This window comes from Ambystoma mexicanum, chromosome 6p, assembly GCF_040938575.1.
Source record: "Ambystoma mexicanum isolate Mex_15411 chromosome 6p, UKY_AmexF1_1, whole genome shotgun sequence".
Taxonomy (NCBI): domain Eukaryota; kingdom Metazoa; phylum Chordata; class Amphibia; order Caudata; family Ambystomatidae; genus Ambystoma; species Ambystoma mexicanum.
In genome coordinates this window covers 365920016-365937580 of record NC_090935.1, presented here as the reverse complement: position 1 = coordinate 365937580, position 17565 = coordinate 365920016, and the positions used below count along the sequence as shown (strand labels likewise).

Here is a 17565-nt window from a genome sequence, read left to right as displayed (position 1 = left end):
GAGGAGGGCTCCCAGAAGGGCCTGGCTCCGGGTCCCCTGTCGGGAGCGGTTCCTCCGTTGGTGGAAACGGCAATCTCATACTTATCTCCGAGCAGAAGGACTGTATAGCCAACAAAATGGCCGCCGAGTTGTCTTGCGGCACTGGTTGAGGGGATTCCGACGGGCAGTCAGGAGCCTCGTCGGCACCCTCGACGTTCTCGTCGTCTCCAATGTCGGGATCCCTCCCGACGGGCTGGTCTTCTTCCACGCCAATGCCGTGGCTTAAGACTTCGATCAGCTCCTCTTCAGAGGTTGAGGCCGAATCCACGACGACCTCCTGCCCCCCCCCCTTTTTCTTCTCCGTCGGAGGTTTCACGGGGGTCCTGTCAATGGGCTTGAAAGAGGACTCCCTCTGCGGTGGCAGGGAGACTCTGAGCCCCGAAGTCGCCTCCACTGGTGTAGCCTCCACAGGCTGAGCAAGGGCCACCGCGACTGTCTCGATAGAGGCCTTGTCAAGGTGGATCAAGTCTTTCACCACCTTAGGTGCGCTCACCGCCTTCTCCTTGGGGGGAGGGTCACCGCCTCGCTCCCCCTCCGATGGGGCCTTTGAGCTCGAACGGGGTCTCTCCAGGAGCTTCGCCGGGTGCTCCGCCTTCCTCTTACCCGAGCCAGAGCGTTGGCTCGTGGTTGATGGTGCCGGGGAGGATGCGCCCTGCCTGGCAACCGTAGAGCCCGACCGTTTGGCGCTCCCGGAGCCAACGGACTCGCGGTGCTTGGCCTTCTGTTGGGCCCCCGTCGCCGGGGCGCGCTCAAAGGTCTTAGAAGACCGCTCGGACTTCTTCTTCTTCTCGCCTGACGGGCTCTTCCCTTCCAGCCAGTTGGCGAGACGCAGATGGTGGTCCTTCATGGTCCGCTCCGACATATTGCCGCAAAACGCACAGTCGTCCTTCACGTGCGTCTTGTCCTCCTGCAGGCAGTAGAGGCAAAGGGAGTGTTCGTCCTCCTTAAAGACATTCTGAAGCTGGCATCCAGGGCAGACCCTGAACAGCTTTCCGGGCGTCGAGCTTCGCTTCTCCTGGGCCATGTCCGAGATGGGCCTGAGAAACTTCTGGAGTCCTCCAAAAGCGTGGCTCGACGAAATCTTCACCCTTGAGGGGCGTAGAGGAATCCAACACGGGTCCCCGTTGATCAGATAAAGAAACGGTGGAGCTTGAGGCTCTTTTGACTGAAAAAAGAGAATTTTCCTATGAAAAAGCGCGCAAACGCACTACAGCTCGAGAGCAATAGCACGAGGATCCCAACACATTAACGTGCAGTAAAAATCTGAAGATGGCTGCCAGAGGCGGGGCTTAGGGAGATGGCAGTCATTGGCTGTGGTCAGTATGACGCAGAGATCAGTGATTGGTTACTACTACGAAAGACAGATCAGAAACAAAACTGATACTGATTTTTCTTTACCAAGGATTCCCAGCCTGACGACGGGGAATATTCATGAGCATGTGAATCCATGCCAGACCCCATGCTGGAGAATATGCACTGATTGTAGGGTTAATGGCAAAAAGGGCAGCAATACGTACCCCGCGGCCTGGACAGGCACAGACACGTTCTTGTGCGGAGGCCCTTAGGCTGCAGGTCCCGGCTCCTGCCGCCGGCGAATCCTGTTGGTCAATAGAGACTTGTTCTGGCAATAGGAGGGCAGCTTGCAGGAATGGAATGCTGGTCAGCGAGATGGTGTGAAAGAGGCGTCCATCTTAAGAAAGTGGTGGTAGCGGCTCGCTTTGCATTCAGTAAAGACAGTGAAATCGAAATGAAGTATTGTTATGCCGAATGCAGGCTTCATAAGGATGTGTAGGGTATTATAACAAGTACTCACAAATTATGAGATTTCAGTCCAAATTAGCGCGATGGGCAAAGAAAGGCAACTTGCCTTTAATCTCACCCATTTATGGCGGCTCATTCTCAGGAAGCTAGGATGTCGGACGGGAGAGACAGGCCCCAGCTACTTTCCAGTCGATCATTATAGCCTTCGTAGCGGAAAACAGAGCAATCTGCACAAACTGGCACGTCAGGGGATCGTCATGCCAATCTTCGACCTGGACGCACAGAATCACCACCAGTGCAGTCAAGGGGATATTGCAAAGATATATTTCATCAAACGGCCTTGGAATTAATAAGGAAAAAAACCTAAAATGTTGAGTTTCGGGAACTCTAACAAAGAGAAAAACGGCTTCTCTTGGTATTTAGACTAAGAGGGGATAGGTGCAATCCTTTAAATATCTCGGTGTTTGGTTAAGTGATCCAAGACCTGAAGCCCTGATGACATCACAGCTGCAAGTAAAGATAAAAGCTCTCACTAGCCAAGCATGTACACTAAACCAGAATGGCTGCTTTTCTATCATGCCCGTCCTCTGGTATTGCAAAGCAAAAGTAGTCTCAGCTGTGACATACGGAGCAGAAGCTATGTTTAATATCCCTGAGCCACTATGGTCATGCCTCGAAGGCATATTTTGGAAAAAGGTTTTTAGGTGTCCCTCTATCGACTGCTATCGCGATTATTCAGAGAGAACTGGGACTTACATCTTTGGAATGTACAGTAGAATGGACATATTAGCTCTGTTTAGGAAATGCTGTATGCCCTCACGGCCTCTGATCTTGGAAATGGTACACAGAGAAAGGTCTTCCCGCAATCCAATTCTGAACAGCTGGAGAATGAAAACAAGAACATCTGGTAGAGATTGGAGGCTCACTTGAGCGGCTCGTGACTAACCCTGTATGGGCTAAGAAACGACTAAAAGAGCAGGACTGGATTTTAACCCTTGAGGTAGCTGGTAGCTACCAATCTGTTGCCCTCCTGCCCCCAGAAGGCAGGAAACGAGAAACATTTTGCGACTATTTAATGCAGTTCCCTGACAAGGTGGTCAGGGACCAATTCCAGCAAACTTGCTTGAACCTCCACCCCATGAACGAGATACAAGCAATTTGTGGATTATTGCAAGCAAATAATTGTCGTTACTGTGAAGATGATTCTAAGGTTGAAACATTGAAACACCTTATAACATTGTGTCTGGCATTCAGGGACGCACAAACAAAACACTTCAGACCTCTTCTGTCGGACTATCAAATCTCAGATTCAGAAGTGTGGTGGAGGTCCTTAATGGAAGGACGTTAAATGAAATAAGTAATCGCACTGGCTAAATTTGTATCTGAAATCTTGTCTGAAACTTTGACTTGATCAACTTATATTTACTTGTAGAATAGTTATCGTGAGATTCTGTTTTAAGGATGACCACTGTAGATAAACTTTAGATTTTTTTTTTTTTTTTCTTTTCTTGTTATTCTGGATGTAGGATTTGGGACATTGTGGTATTGCTATCAAAAAAATAATTGTGGTTTCAATTTCAATGCAATTAAAATAAAAAATTAAGGAGAGATTGCGGTTCTCAATTTTGGCCAGACGCTATAGCACCAAGCCCCAGAAAGGCTGTATAACAGGGCAAGCCCACATAATGTGCCCGATAGTGCCAACCCTCCTCGCCCCCTACAGTTTCTCCAGCACAGGGGATATTGGTATAGACCCATGGCATGTAACTTGAAAAGGTGTGCAATATACTCTGTGTAGCAGTTTGTATTGCATTTCCCTGTGTCGCAGATTGCAGGACAGTGTGGATCATGTCAAATGCCTCATATATCCTCTGTGCAAAGTGGTGTCGCTAGATCATCGGACTAGTTATCTGCCAGTGTAACTATTCTGCTATGATTTTCTGTAATGCAGAAGTCGTAGAGTCTGAAGCCTGGGGAACTCCGATGTGTCACACCCAAAGTCTGATTCACAAGTCATTGGTTCCCTAACTCTAGACTCTGTAGTGGTGAGTTTAGTCATAATCCAGTGTTTAGAGAGGTACACTACCACACTGAGGCTGCGAAGCCCAATATATCGTTAGCAGACTGGAATGGTAAGATCGTTTTCTTGTCACACAGATCCTTTACCCAAAGATCCCTCCACAGTGAGTGGATTGCCGATTATGTAGTTGTGTTGTAGTCTCAAAGGTTATCAGCGCTCTGGGGGCTAATCAATGTTCAGAACAAGCATGGATTCACCCATCACCTGTCATGGGGCGGTCCAATAGGCCCATCAAGTCACCGCCCTTTCTAGGTTTCTTATGCTGCGTCCCAGTCCCCTTGGGCATCTACCACCCCTTTTCCATCTGGCACTTGCAGTGTGGGTCTCCCGGGCCAGGGCCGCCCCGGCGCATGACGCATCATGCTCCGTCTCTTTGGGGAGGGTATCAGCATCCACCAGGCGATGGTCTTAAGAATTTCCAGGCTTCTCTGGGGTCATTGAAAGAGTCATTGTTTGCAGAGTTGTATAGTCCGTACTGCCAGAATTGTGAGTTAGTGTTGATGGTCTGTACCTCAGAGCAGTGAATATCGGGTGAAAGCCTCTGCATCGTATCGATACTTCCACGGAATAGTCATTGAAGAGACGCACCTTGGCTCCACCAATTTGTACCGTTCCTGCTGTTCGATACGCTTTCAATATATCCACCTTGTGTTAGAAGTTAAGAAGGCATAGTGTGATGACCCAGGGTCTCTCCGGCCTGCGGTTTAGGGACAGGAGCCCAGTGGATGGTTCCTGATTATTCCGAAGCACAAAGATATGCCTCATTGTCTGCTTCTTGTTTGGCCTGTAGATCGCGACCACCCCCAATGTCATTCATCTCATCAACTCCTACATTGTGCCAAGTGTCTCCTGGGTATGTCTTCCGATGGTCTTCATCTCGGCCAGGAAGGCCTAAAGCTGAGCTGGGACGTCCATACACTCCTTGCGCCTAGAAGCCTGGTGCGCACAGCTGATGTGGGGGCACAGGCAGCATCTGGTTTCACTTTCTCGGCATCTGAATCAGACCGTCGGGGCATAGACCACCAGGGCTTTTTCATTTATGTCTGCCGAGGTTACCAGATCTGATGAGCATCTCTGCTGATGTAACCCCCGGGCCAGTTCAAGCGTCTGACATCTCTTGCGGAAACTCCAATAGGCTACCCCACCAATCATCACAGTCTCCTGCCCAGCATGCTCCCAACAGGGAACACACTCCAGTATAGTGTGCCTCGTCTCAATCCAACATGTATTGTTCCTTTATAAGGGAGTATAGGCAGCGGCTCTAGGTAGCCCTGCACCTCTGGTTTGCCAATTGTAGTGAGGCACTTGCAGTTGATTTCCCCCCATCCCCCGCTTGGGACCATGTGCATCAGTAGGGGAGTCAAACGCACTACCTCTGCAGCTCACAGGACCATGTTTCAGGCCAGAGAGGTGGCTGGGTAGCATAGAATCACTTGTATGGTGTCCAGGGTTGATGGTTGTGGTATGCACAGCGCAGAGTTCAAAGCCAGTAGCGCATTAGAAGCAGAGGTTGCTTGATCGTTATACAACATGCATGACCGGCACTCCCCACAGATCATATGCAGTTTCGTTCTGATATTAAATGCAGCGTGGTGATGGAAGCACCTGCTTATTGGCGTGCAGTCAGCAGGGCTACAGTGCATCCTCGCTGGCTTCAGCGGGCAGTATTGTCGGAGGTGGTGTGCCGCTCCATGAGGTGTGTAGCCTGGCGGGGCACCGCTCTGCCCGTACGCAGGGCTCAGGGTCGGATCTGCAGTTCAGTCCCCACGGGCTTGTGCTCCCACCCTCCGCCAAGCTCAGAGGTCTCCTCTTATGCGAAGGGGAGCGCCAGACCCACCAATAGCCAGCTGCACACTGGGGACCCCCAGGCCACGCGTATACACTGCAACTGGCGAGTGGCGCATTCCCCAGCAGGGCCCTGCTGCCACCTTCGTATGTCTTTTAGCATAGTCGACCATGTGACTGGAAGGAGCATCGCCCTGGCGAGCAGGTCCCCTGCAGGCCTTTCTTTCTGCTCGATGTTACGAGCAATCAGCTTCATGACTCCTCATATCCACACTACATAAGCCCACGGGTTCCCGCACCTGGGCTCACATAGCACCATGTCGATCCACAGAAGTCATATTGCAGACAGGCCTTCCCATGCCCTAGAGAGCAGCGTTAGCGCGCGGCCATGTTGCTTGCCATTCCTCACTATTGACTTTGAAAAGTAGGAAAGCATTGGGGTTTCTTCATTTTAAGAACATCCTGGCCTGAAACACTTTAGGGACAAGGCAGAGAGCTTGGACTTTCAAAATGAACTCAGCACATTCAAGACAATTCCTAAAAAGCTCACCCGTAAATATACTGAATTTCGTTTTTAGTAAATACTACTTGAAGCGCACAGTTTTACACATATTGTATCGACATTCTGTAATTGATTGTATGGTCTTGACTACTGATTTAACCCTTAGAGAGGAGACTACCTGTAAATGAGGTGTGAATTGATCATCCAAAAACTGGCACTTAAGTATAGACAATTATTCAAATAGGAGCTATCCAAAGGTGAACAGCAGAAAGGGGTTTATATAGTCATGTGTAAAAGAGCAAAAGGATAGACTTGGAATCAGATGCTTAGAGATGTAAAATTAAGCCAAGAGATAAGATATGGTGATATGGTTAGGGGGCAGGAGCTCGTCCTTTGTGAGCACTACTGATCCTAGAATCAGAGGGAGAGAAGAGGCACTATTACTCTCCCTAATTAGGATGATTACAAAGTTCAGTCTGGACATTAAAGGCTGTCAGGTTGATGTACCAAAAATGAAGTTTACACAAACATTAGAATAATCAATTTAGTCCAAAGCAGAAAAAGTCTGGAATAACATACTGATATGAAAAGGTAGTGAAATAGGCAGTGATACAGCTCAAGAATGAAATCCTTTAAGAACATAATTTAACTTGCATTGTTCAGCGATGTAGAGAGTTTTGCCCCATCTTGAATATTTTTTTCGAGGATGCTGAGAACTTTCACCATTTTTTCTGTTGCAAGCTGTAAAATAAAAAAGAACCATTGATTATTCAACACATTAAAACTAGAGAAATAAAAAATAATGGTCAGTATTAATAGGACTGTATAGTGCAACAAAACAGCTTGTAAGAAAAATAATTGCCAATGTTACTTTTATCAGTAGAAAGGTGGGGTATAAACATTTGAAAAGTGCTTTGGTTAGTGAAATAATTCTAAGCAACAAACAATTATGAAATATTCATAAACAAGTGTGAATCTGACATAAGTTAAAAGAAAATACCCATGAACTTGGTCCTCAATGGGACACCAAGACTATTTTTACGAAGCCAACTTAGTACAGGGTGGATTCCGAGGGGCCAATCTATTATGTTGAGCCACAAATTATAGGTTACTCACCATAGTGACCAACATACTCTTAGTCCCCTTTCCTTCATACTGCATGGGAGTCCCTTCCTAGGGACAGGAGACAAACTTTTTCACCAGAAAAAACATTCTTTCCTTTTAAATGTAGAGGCGCACTGGGGCCAATTACCTGTAATCAAGGGGATTAAGCACAGAGTTTCGGGAGCCTCCCTCACTTCATGCCCCTGACAGACATACTGGAGCCAGAGGCGATATTCAATTGCTAATCCCACCAAAGACGAAACAAACAAAGGGACCAACCTGGTTTGGCACGCAGAGTAAATCTCAAGAAGGACCTTTCCAACAAGAAATGGCAAAAAAGACGACCGGGGCCATTATGACAAAATGGGCACCCATGGGTGCATCACTGTAGCTGCGAACACAGCCCGCGGTGAAAACAATGGTAGTAAAAAGTAAACCACTGCCACTAGCCATTAATTGTAGAAAGGGTAAAATAAAAAAGTTACATGAGAAACTAGACAAAGGGGATACTAAGTAATCCCTACAGCACCCGATGGTAAGATAGGATGTGCTGGGTCTAGCAAGTACAATGTAAGTAAAGTCAATTTCACTTTACTGCTCTGGGAAACAGTAGTATATCCCAGAGAAGGTATTTAAACCTTTCAGAAATCTAAGAGACTTCTCTGTGCCACTGCACTGAGAGTGCTTTGTGACACCATTGATAAAGATGATGCCTATGGAGTTTGTTAGACTCCAAAACGAAAGAAAACACAGAACACACATAGAATTTAAAAGTTCAAAGTCCCAAAGTTCAGCAAAAGAGCTGGAGGTCTCTAAGGTGGGAGGAATTTAGCACTAAACTGAAAATTCTCCCCAACAACCCCTTTTCTTACGCTCATAATTTAAATAAGAAAGGGGTGGATAGCAATGAAATTTCTCAGTCGTAACTATCCAATATATAAGCCTTTTAACCTTCTCTGGATTTCTTACGCGCATGTCCTCATCAGTGGACAAATCTCGAAGGGTGTGTTGGCAGGAATCCCTAAACGTGCACAAGTACTTATTCCCTATAAGGCCCCCAAGCAAGGGCTTCTCTGTCAACGCGAACTTGGCGTTTTGGCACTGCAGCAGGGCTTTACCGGGCAAACCAATGGTCAAGGAGTTGCAGCAGGTGTCCTCTTCACGTTCTTCAGCTCCTTCGTACAGTGGTCGACTGCCTTCCAAACCAAAAGACTCACTTTTTATACAATTCTCTCCCATTCATTCCAGCCTAGCTGTCACTCACCCAGCAGGGTGGCTGTCCTTGCAGGACAGTCAGCCAGCCAATCATCACAGAGTGCATCTGGGTCTTCTAGGAGACTAAGCACAGGGAGATTCGGGCACGCAGAGTAAATATCAAAAAGGACCTTTCCACAAAGAAATGGTGAAAATAGAAGACCAGGGCCATTTTGACAAAAATGGCACCCATGGGTGCTTTACTGCATCTGCGAACACAGATCGCGGTAAATGCACACCATGGTAGTAAAAACGAAACCACTGCCACCAGCCATTCAGTGAGAAAAGGGTAACATCAACTTGACGAGTTAGGAAAAAGGGGATACTAGGTAACCCCTCCAGCACTCTATTGTAAGATAGTCTGTGCTGGGTCTAGAAAGTTACAAATGTAAGCAAAGTCAATTTCGCTTTACTGCTCTGGGAAACAGTTTATCCTAGAGAAGGTAGTTCAACCTTGGGAAATCTAAAACTTCCCTGTGTCACTGCACTAAAGGTGCTGAGTTACACAATGTAAACGATGATGCCTATGGAGTGTGGCAGGCTCCATAACCAAATGAAACAGTACAAAATGCACATTAAAATACATGAGTGAGTGGGAAAAAGGGTCTTGCATTCTCTAGGTTAAAAAAAATCAATTCCTCAAAATACAGCAAAATTGCTGGTGGTCTCTAAGGTAGAGGGAATTGGCACATTTCTGAGAATTCTCCCTAACACTCGCCCAACCCCGCCCCCCAACTCAGGGACAGGAGGATTTAATTCACCCCTGGATGTATCTCCTTACTCCAGTCAGTCATACTTTCTGGAGAGACCATCAGCATTTTGGTGATTACACTTGCACCTGTGTTCAATGGTAAAATCAAACCCCACTAGGCTGATTGACCATCTTAATAAATTAGGATTCTACCCCTTCTTCTGCATTAACCATCTCAAGGGTTGGTGGCTGTTTGAATTACAAAAGTAGATCTATACAAGTATGGTCTAAATTTCTTCAATGACCACACAATGGCAAAACACTCCCGTTATATGGTTGCCCACTTTGTTTCAGGGTCTTTCAGTTTCCTACTGATAAAGCAGATTGGGTGTTCCCTGCCTTTCTCATCCAGTTGACTCAGAACTGCAGCTATACCTGTATTGGAAGCATCTATTTGAACAATAAAGGATTGATTTTAGTCAGGAGCTCTTAAGACTTAAGACTGGACTTAAGACTGGAGCTTGACAAAGTCCTGGTGCATTCCTCATTCCACCTGACCTTCTTGGGGAATGTGGGTGAGGAGATCACATTCAAGGGAGAAGCTATGGTCCCATAGTTCTCTATGAAGTTCCTATAGTAACCTGTGAGACCTAAAAAGGCTCTCACTTGGGTTTGAGTAGTAGGGGTGTCCCAGTCTTGAACAGCTTGTACCTTGCAAGGCAAGGCAATGGCCTTATTTCACCTCCTCCTACCTCATGTCCAAGGTAGACCACTTTACTCTGACCAATTTGACATTTACTTGCTTTTATGGCAAGATTGGCCTGCTCAAGAGACTGCAACACATATCCTATGTGATCAATATGTTCTTTCCAAGTAGGGCTGAACACTGCAATGTCATACAAGTATGCCATGCAGAAGTCCTCCACCCCATTCAGAACGTGATTGACCATCCTTTGGAACAACCTTAAACTGGTAGAGGCCTCCTGGGGTTGAAAGAACAAGTTACTTTTGTACCTGATAACGTTCTTTCGATGGGATTTTCCTCCAACGTATTCCACATCTGACAGTAATGTCCACAGCTGTGCTGCTTCGGAATTTATTTTTCGGCGTCTGTGTCCTGCGTCAATGACATCGATACGCTGTGCCTCGAGAGCCGATGTCACCGGATGTTATATGTAGGACGCACGACGCCCATAGCCTCAGTGGTAGTTTTTTCCCTATAATGTATGGCACCAATCTTCTGCCAGTATGACTACAGAAAGCCTTGCAGAAACGTAAGGTGCAATCGCATAAGAAATTCTGTAGAGGGGCAGGCTGGGAGGGTTCGATGTGGAATACGTCGGAGGAACATCGCATCGAAAGAACGTTACCAAGTAAGAAAGTAACTTGTTCTTCGAGGGGATTGTGTCCTCCGACGTATTCCACATCTCTGACAGACTCCCAAAGCAGTACCAACGTATGGAGGTGGGAAAAGAATTTAGAATTTTTAGAATGCCCAATCAAATTGCGGAATAGAGGACCGCCTTCCCAAAGGCCAAATCCTGCCCATGGATGTAATCCAGGGAATAGTGTCTCACAAATGTATGGACAGATATTACGAATGGGAACACCCTTCTGCAGAGCAGTGGAGCCAGCCACACCCTTAGTAGAATGAGCCTGTAAGCCTACCGGAGGATCCTTACAAGCCAAACGGTAACATTCAGGGTTCGTCAAAATGATCCATCTGGACAAGGTCTGCTTAGAAACAGCTTGACCTAAACGCCTTCCAGCATATCCAACAAAGAGCTGATCGTCCACTCTGACCCGGGACATCCGTGAGAGATAGAAACTCAAACCTCGCCTAGGATCAGACCTATGGAGCCTCTCCTCTTCCTTACCAGGATGCGGAGGAGGATAAAACGCCGGAAGAATTACCTTCTGGCTCAAATGAAACTCCGACACAACCTTCGGAAGAAAAGAAGGACGAACCCGAAGGACAACTTGTCCTTATGGAACACCATGAAAGGCGGCTTGCCGGAAAGTGTCTGCAACTCACTCACTCAGCAAGCAGAAGTAACCGTAACTAAAAATACAGTCTTCAAGGACAACAGTCTCAATGGACAAGAATGTAAGGGCTCAAACGGAGCTCCCATTAGGAACCTTAGAACTAAATTCAAATCCCATCCCGGCACCTGGAAAGGTTACTGTGGAAACACATTAGTTAGCCCTTTTCGAAACTGATTAATCAAAGGAATCTTAAAATAAGAACACTCCTCAGACGAGCGCTTAAATATGGACAGCGCTGCCAGCTAACCCTTAATGGTGCCCACTTGCAGGCAATTGAGGGCTAATAAAAGCAAAAAAGATAGAACCACCGGAATTGAACATTGAAAAGGATCAACATTCTGTATCCTGCACCAGTCGCAGAACTTTCTCCAACGGCAACGGTACAGGGATTTTGTTGCTGGCCTTCTGGCTGAAAGCAACACCTCCATCACGTCTTCGGGCAGGCCCCCATCCTTATACCTCAACCTTTCAGATATCAAGCATGAAGGCTGAGGGACTTGACCTCGGGATGGAGAACCCGACCCCCCTCCCGCGAGAGCAGATCGTCTCGGTAGGGAAGACGGCATGGAGGGAGGATAGATGGACATGTCTAGAAGGTCCAGGTACCACGTTCACCTGGCCTATGCCGAAGCAATGAGGATCATTCGGGAACCGAACATTCGTAACCTCCGCAACACCTGCGGAATGACGGGGACTTGAGGAAACACATACAGCAGTGGGAAGGACCACTCCACTACGAACGCGTCCCCTAAGGCTACTCTTGGAGGCAATTCCTGTGAGCAGAATCTTTCGCACTTCCGGTTGACACTGGTGGCGAAGAGATCCATTAGTGGGGTTCCCCCAAAGGGCGAAGATCTCCAAAAGAACTTCCTGAGCCAGCTCGCACACGTGAGAGACCATGCTCTGCCTGCTCAGAGCGTCCGCCGCTGCGTTTTTGTCTCCGGCCAGATGAACTGCCGAGATCAAATTTCCTGCTGGATGGCCCAGAACCAGAGCTGCACCGCGCCTCTGCACAGTGGGAGTGACCCTGCCCACCCTTTCTTTTGAGGTAGTGCATTGTCACTGTATTGTCCGCCATAATCGGGACATTTATCCCCGGCACAGATGGCAGAAAAGCCTTCAGGGCTGGCCTGACAACCCGCAGCTCTAACAGATTGATGTGGAATCTGGACTCCGACGGAGACCAACGACCGCCGACTCAACTCGTTGGCATGAGCTCCCCATCCCGTGAGGGATCCGTCCGTCACCTCCGGCCAGGGTAGCCAAAATGGTGCACCCCTCATCAGATTGACTTTGACAGCCCACCACAGAAGATCCTGGGCGACCGAGGGTGGCACCTGAACGGGATCCGACATCCTGCCGGAGGACTGCGACCACTACATCTTGAGAGCCCACTACAGAGATCTAATCCGCAGCCTGGCCTCTGGCACGAGTAGAATGCAGGATGGCATGAGGCCGAGCAACCTCAAGAACTCGAACGCCTGGAGACTCTGGGCACGCTGAAACTTGTGCACCATCTGCAGAATGTGAGGAGCACTGAACTGGGGAGGCGAAAACTGCCCCAGGGATGTGTCGAGCACTGCTCCGATGTACTGGAGTTGCTAGGTAGGTGTCAAATGAGACTTCTTTAAGTTGAGTCAGAAGCCCAGCTTGTGAAGGGAGTGGTAGGTGATGGACAGATGATCCAGGGCTTGCTCGGGAGAGCGCGCCCTGATCAACCAATCATCCAGGTAGGGGTAGACGTGAATCCCCCTTTCCTGAGATATGCTGCCAGAACCATTAGCTTGGTGAAGAACCTCGGGGCAGAGGTCAATCCAAACGGCAGGACCAGAAACTGAAAATGCGAGTCGTCAACCGCGAACTTCAAGTACTTCCTGTGCTTGGGATGAATCGGCACATGAAAGTAAGAATCCTTGAGGTCGAGAGACAACAACCAATCCTGAAGTTCAAGGGCCTGGAGGACTTGAGAAAGAGTAACCATCTTGAACTTGTCCTTCCTGAGGAGCTTGTCAAACCACGCAAGTCCATGATAGGTCTCAATGCCCTGTCTTTTTTCGGGATCAAAAAATATGTGGAATACCATCCCTTGTCCCTCTCTGCTACAGGCACCAGTTCTATGGTGCCTTTTTCCAGCAGGGATAGGATTTCCTGCGCAAGGAGCAGATCCGGACTCAAAGAGAGCGTCCCTGGTGGATTGTCGTGAGGCCTCTGCCGCAAAGGAAGACAGTAGCCGTGGGCTATGATCTCCAGAACCCACACATCTGAAGTAACGGCACGCCATTCTACCACATGCTGTGCCAGCCTCCCCCCCCCAACCGGCAAACCATGGGACATGGCCTCTTGACTGAGCGGAAGCGGCTGCGGCAGTGCCAGAGGGCAAAGAGGCAACTGCCCGAGCAGCATTGGCACCTCGAGTACCTTCTTTTCCACCTCTGGTACTCCTACGTTGGCCCCTTTGACTGGCAGCTCCCCACGATCTACCAAAGGATGAGTAGTATCAAAAGGAACCTCCCCTCCACTGCTGTCCCTTAGGACAAAAAGGCGGAGGTTGACGTACTGCAGCGCTCAACGACTTCGCTGCAGTTTTGGAGGTCTGCAACCTCTCAAGGATCTCGTCATCCGTGCTGCCAAAAAAATGGACACCATCAAAGGGCATGTTGAGAAGCCGGGACTGTACATCAGGAGCAAACCCCAACTTCTGCAACCACGCAAACCTGCACATCACAGTGCTCGCCGCCATGGACCGGCTGACAAAGTCTGCCATGTCCAGAACCGACTGAACGGATTCACACATGGGATCCTTGCCATCTTGAACGAGGGCAAGAAAACCATACCGTTCCTCCCCTTCGGGAATATGTTCAGCCGCCAAAGACGCACAATTCCACAGAGTGAGAGTGAATCTGGCCAAGGCACAAAAGGAGTTGGCTGCCTTTAAAGCCATACCACAAGATGAATTTACTTTCTTCGCCCAACCATCAAATCGCTTGTCCTCCCTATCCCGAGGGATGGTAGGGTACGCAGCCTGCTTCGCTGGGGCCGTAGCTGCCTGCACCACCAAACTCTCCATGTTGGGGTGCGGAGACAAGTAGCAGGGGTCGTCACTGGCTGGACGGTATTTTTTCGGTAGCGACTTATTCACTGCCGGGAGACTCTCCGGAGCAATCCAAGCCACCTCCACCCTTCTTTGTAAATCCATATGAAATGGCAGCACCGGGTCAGTGGGTGGACCTTGGTCCAATATATATGTCAGGTCATCCTGCAGAAAATCCACAGGTGGAACAGACCACCCAAATTACTCAGTCACCCTCGACATGAGACACCCGTACGAGGACTCAGCATGTGTACCAGGCTCGGGACTGCCAAACTCAACCTCCGGAGAGGTTTCCAGACCACTGGCGTCATGTAAGGACTGACGTAGGTCTTCCATCTGGCTGTGACCAGACAACAGGTCATCAGGGACCTCAGGGGGTACAAACCCCTCCTCATCTGACCCTTCTTCCACCTCTGAAATATAATCCAAAGGCTGGAATAAATCCACTCTGGATGAGAGTACAGAAAAAGGCTCAAATACAGGCCTCACCGACTTACAGAGAGCCTTCCTCAGAGTTTCCACCGACCTCCGGCGCACCTCCGGCAAATTCTCCTCAAAAGGCGTCTAGGGCGCCGATGGAATAGGCGTCGACCGAGGCGCCAACGACTTCGACAACGGCTTTGAGGCCGGAGCCCCGAGTGTGTCCTTCGACGGCCGCTGCGCCGATGGCGTTGATGACTTCCTCTGAGCCGGAGCCTCGAGAGAGAGTCCCTCGACGGACATGGCGCCGACGGAATCAATGCCTTCTTAGAAGGCCTCACAGGCTCCGGCGGTCTCGAGGGTGTCGAGGACCGGGTCCTGGACCTGGCACGTCTATGGCGATCAACCTTGTCCGATCGGAACCTCGACGGCTCCCGATGATCGTGCCGACCACCCGAGCCCGAAGGCGTGCGAGCTGTGGCCCTAGTTCGTTCCTTGCCAGCTTCTCTCGAAGGTGCGGATGGAACGGTGCCCTGCGATTCGAAAATCGCCATCTTCTTGCGGAATGCATCCCATTCCACCAGCGATGAATGGTTGTTGGGACAAGCTACCCGCCGTCTGACTGAGTCCTCCGGCGAGGAAGGCGACCGGTGACAGCACTTCTGAGAGTGCCTAGAAGAGGCAGAGGAATGGCAGTACCCACTCCGAGAACGAGACCCACAGGACTTCCGCCGACACGGAGAGTCACCCCTCGAATCGTCGGTCGAAAGCCCAGCGGATTTTGACTTATGGGGTTTGGAAACCCTACCTCCAGACATCATCTGCTCCCGCAAGGCCTTTGACGTCAAGGACAGGCATTCATCGCAGTCGTTGGTGGCGTGGCTCTTGCCGAGGCACCAGAGGCAGACGTCGTGCGGGTCCATAAGGGACATTTTGGACACTTCTTGAAGCCCGACTTCAGGGTAGAAGAAGAAGACATATTGTCAATACAAAGTTAGAAGAACCGATTCAAAGGAGAAGAACCGAGGCGCGCCGAGATTCCGAAGCAAACAAGTTTGTGGAAAAAACGGAACTGAGGCTACAGGCGTCATGCATCCTACATATAACATCCGGTGACGTTGGCTCTCGCAGGAGGCCCTCAAGGGACAGCGTATCGACGTCATCAACGCAGGATTTTTTTTTCCGAAGCAGCACACATGTGGACATTACTGTCAGAGATGTGGAATACGTCGGAGGACACAATCCCCTCAAAAAGCAGTTTTCTCCTTGGCATGGTCTGTCGGAGCTGTTTGCCAATAGCCTGAGGTTAGGTCAAATGTACTGAGGTACCTGGCTGAACCAAGTTTGTCTACCAGCTCATCTGTCCAAGGTAAAGGATGGGCAGCAGTCATGGTGAATGCATTAAGAGCTCTATAGTCCACACAGAATCTCAACTCTTTGGATCCTGTCTTTGGTGCTAGCACAACTGCATTAGCCCATGGATGGGTAGAGGGTTTTATTGCCCCAAGATCAAGCATCTTCTTGACCTCTTCCTTTATGTGGGTTCTCAGTCTGACATCCTGTAACCTCTGCTTATAACAGGTAAACAGTCACCAGTGAAAACCTCATGCTAGCCCCAAGGGGTCAAGCGTGGTGTCAGTGAAAACAGCGAGGCAAGCTGATTTAACAGAGATGTGCACTCCTCCTGCTGTTCGTGTCAGATCAGAAGAGAGATTGACTCCTATCTTCCCATCTAAAGGTTGTCTCCTGAGGAGATCACGTTGAAAGTAAGAGATGATAGGTCGCCTACCCCTACCTAGAGACCCTGAGTATCACTAGGTTAAATCCAAAGTAACCACATGTAGTTTTGAGGTTACATACACCACACCTAATTCACACAAGTATTTTACTTTTAACTTTTCAATTATTTAAATGGTAAGTATAAAAAACAACCCTAAATTTATAAAAACAAACTGTTTTTTGCCAACAAATGTTACCATACACGACAAAGAAATTGAGAAACTCTCAGATGCTCTACTAATGGGAAAGTATTTATTACGGAAAATACAAATCTGCCTTTGTTCTGAAGACGGCCAATAACAACATCAAGATCAACGGCACCAGAGAGAGTTCCGTATGATTCTTAAAGGCCGAAACATATGTAGACGTGTTAATAGGAACTTGTATGTGTGTCTGTTTCCTATCTCTCAGACTTAATACATTACAATAGGATAGTTGGCGTGTATTGCATAACCCGCAGCTACCCCACACTAATGTAAGCCATTTTCAACAGAGTGACCAACAAATTAAATATAGAACTAGACTACTCGCTCTGGTTAAAAAACCTTTAAGGCACACATTATAAGTTGGGAGACCACAATAGACTTTTGACTCCTCCGTGCAATTATACCAGTGCACACCCACAGTAGTATACACTGTTATTTCCCGTTACCTTTCAGCATGGTTATATTTTGAAAGGCCTGGTGGATGTTCACCAGTTAGACTGTAAGTGATTAGCACAGTTTGTTTTTTATAAATTTAGGATTGTTTTTTATACTTACCATTTAAATAATAAATTGAAAAGTTAAAAGTAAAATACTTGTGTGAATTAGGTGTGGTGTATGTAACCTCAAAACTACATGTGGTTACTTTGGATCTAACCTAGTGTGACTCAGGGTCTCTAGGTAGGGGTAGGTGACCTATCATCTCTTACTTTCAACGTGTTAGTCTCCCATTGATAGTGCCGCCCCCCCGTCAACAAAAAACTGGGAGTACCCAATTTTTACAATCCTGAGGAGATCAGGCAGAGGTTC

The 17565-nt window shown here is 48.4% G+C and overlaps 1 protein-coding gene across 6 annotated transcripts in view; it reads right to left on the bottom strand.

Moving 5' to 3' along the window:
• NIPBL (NIPBL cohesin loading factor) overlaps positions 1-17565 on the bottom strand; it is a 2053700-nt gene that overhangs the window by 1190401 nt on the left and 845734 nt on the right. For all 6 annotated transcript variants that reach the window (XM_069627143.1, XM_069627142.1, XM_069627145.1 and 3 more), the window contains one exon: positions 6822-6908. In XM_069627143.1, coding sequence (XP_069483244.1) covers positions 6822-6908 — 87 coding nt within the window. The remainder of the gene's footprint in view (positions 1-6821; positions 6909-17565) is intronic.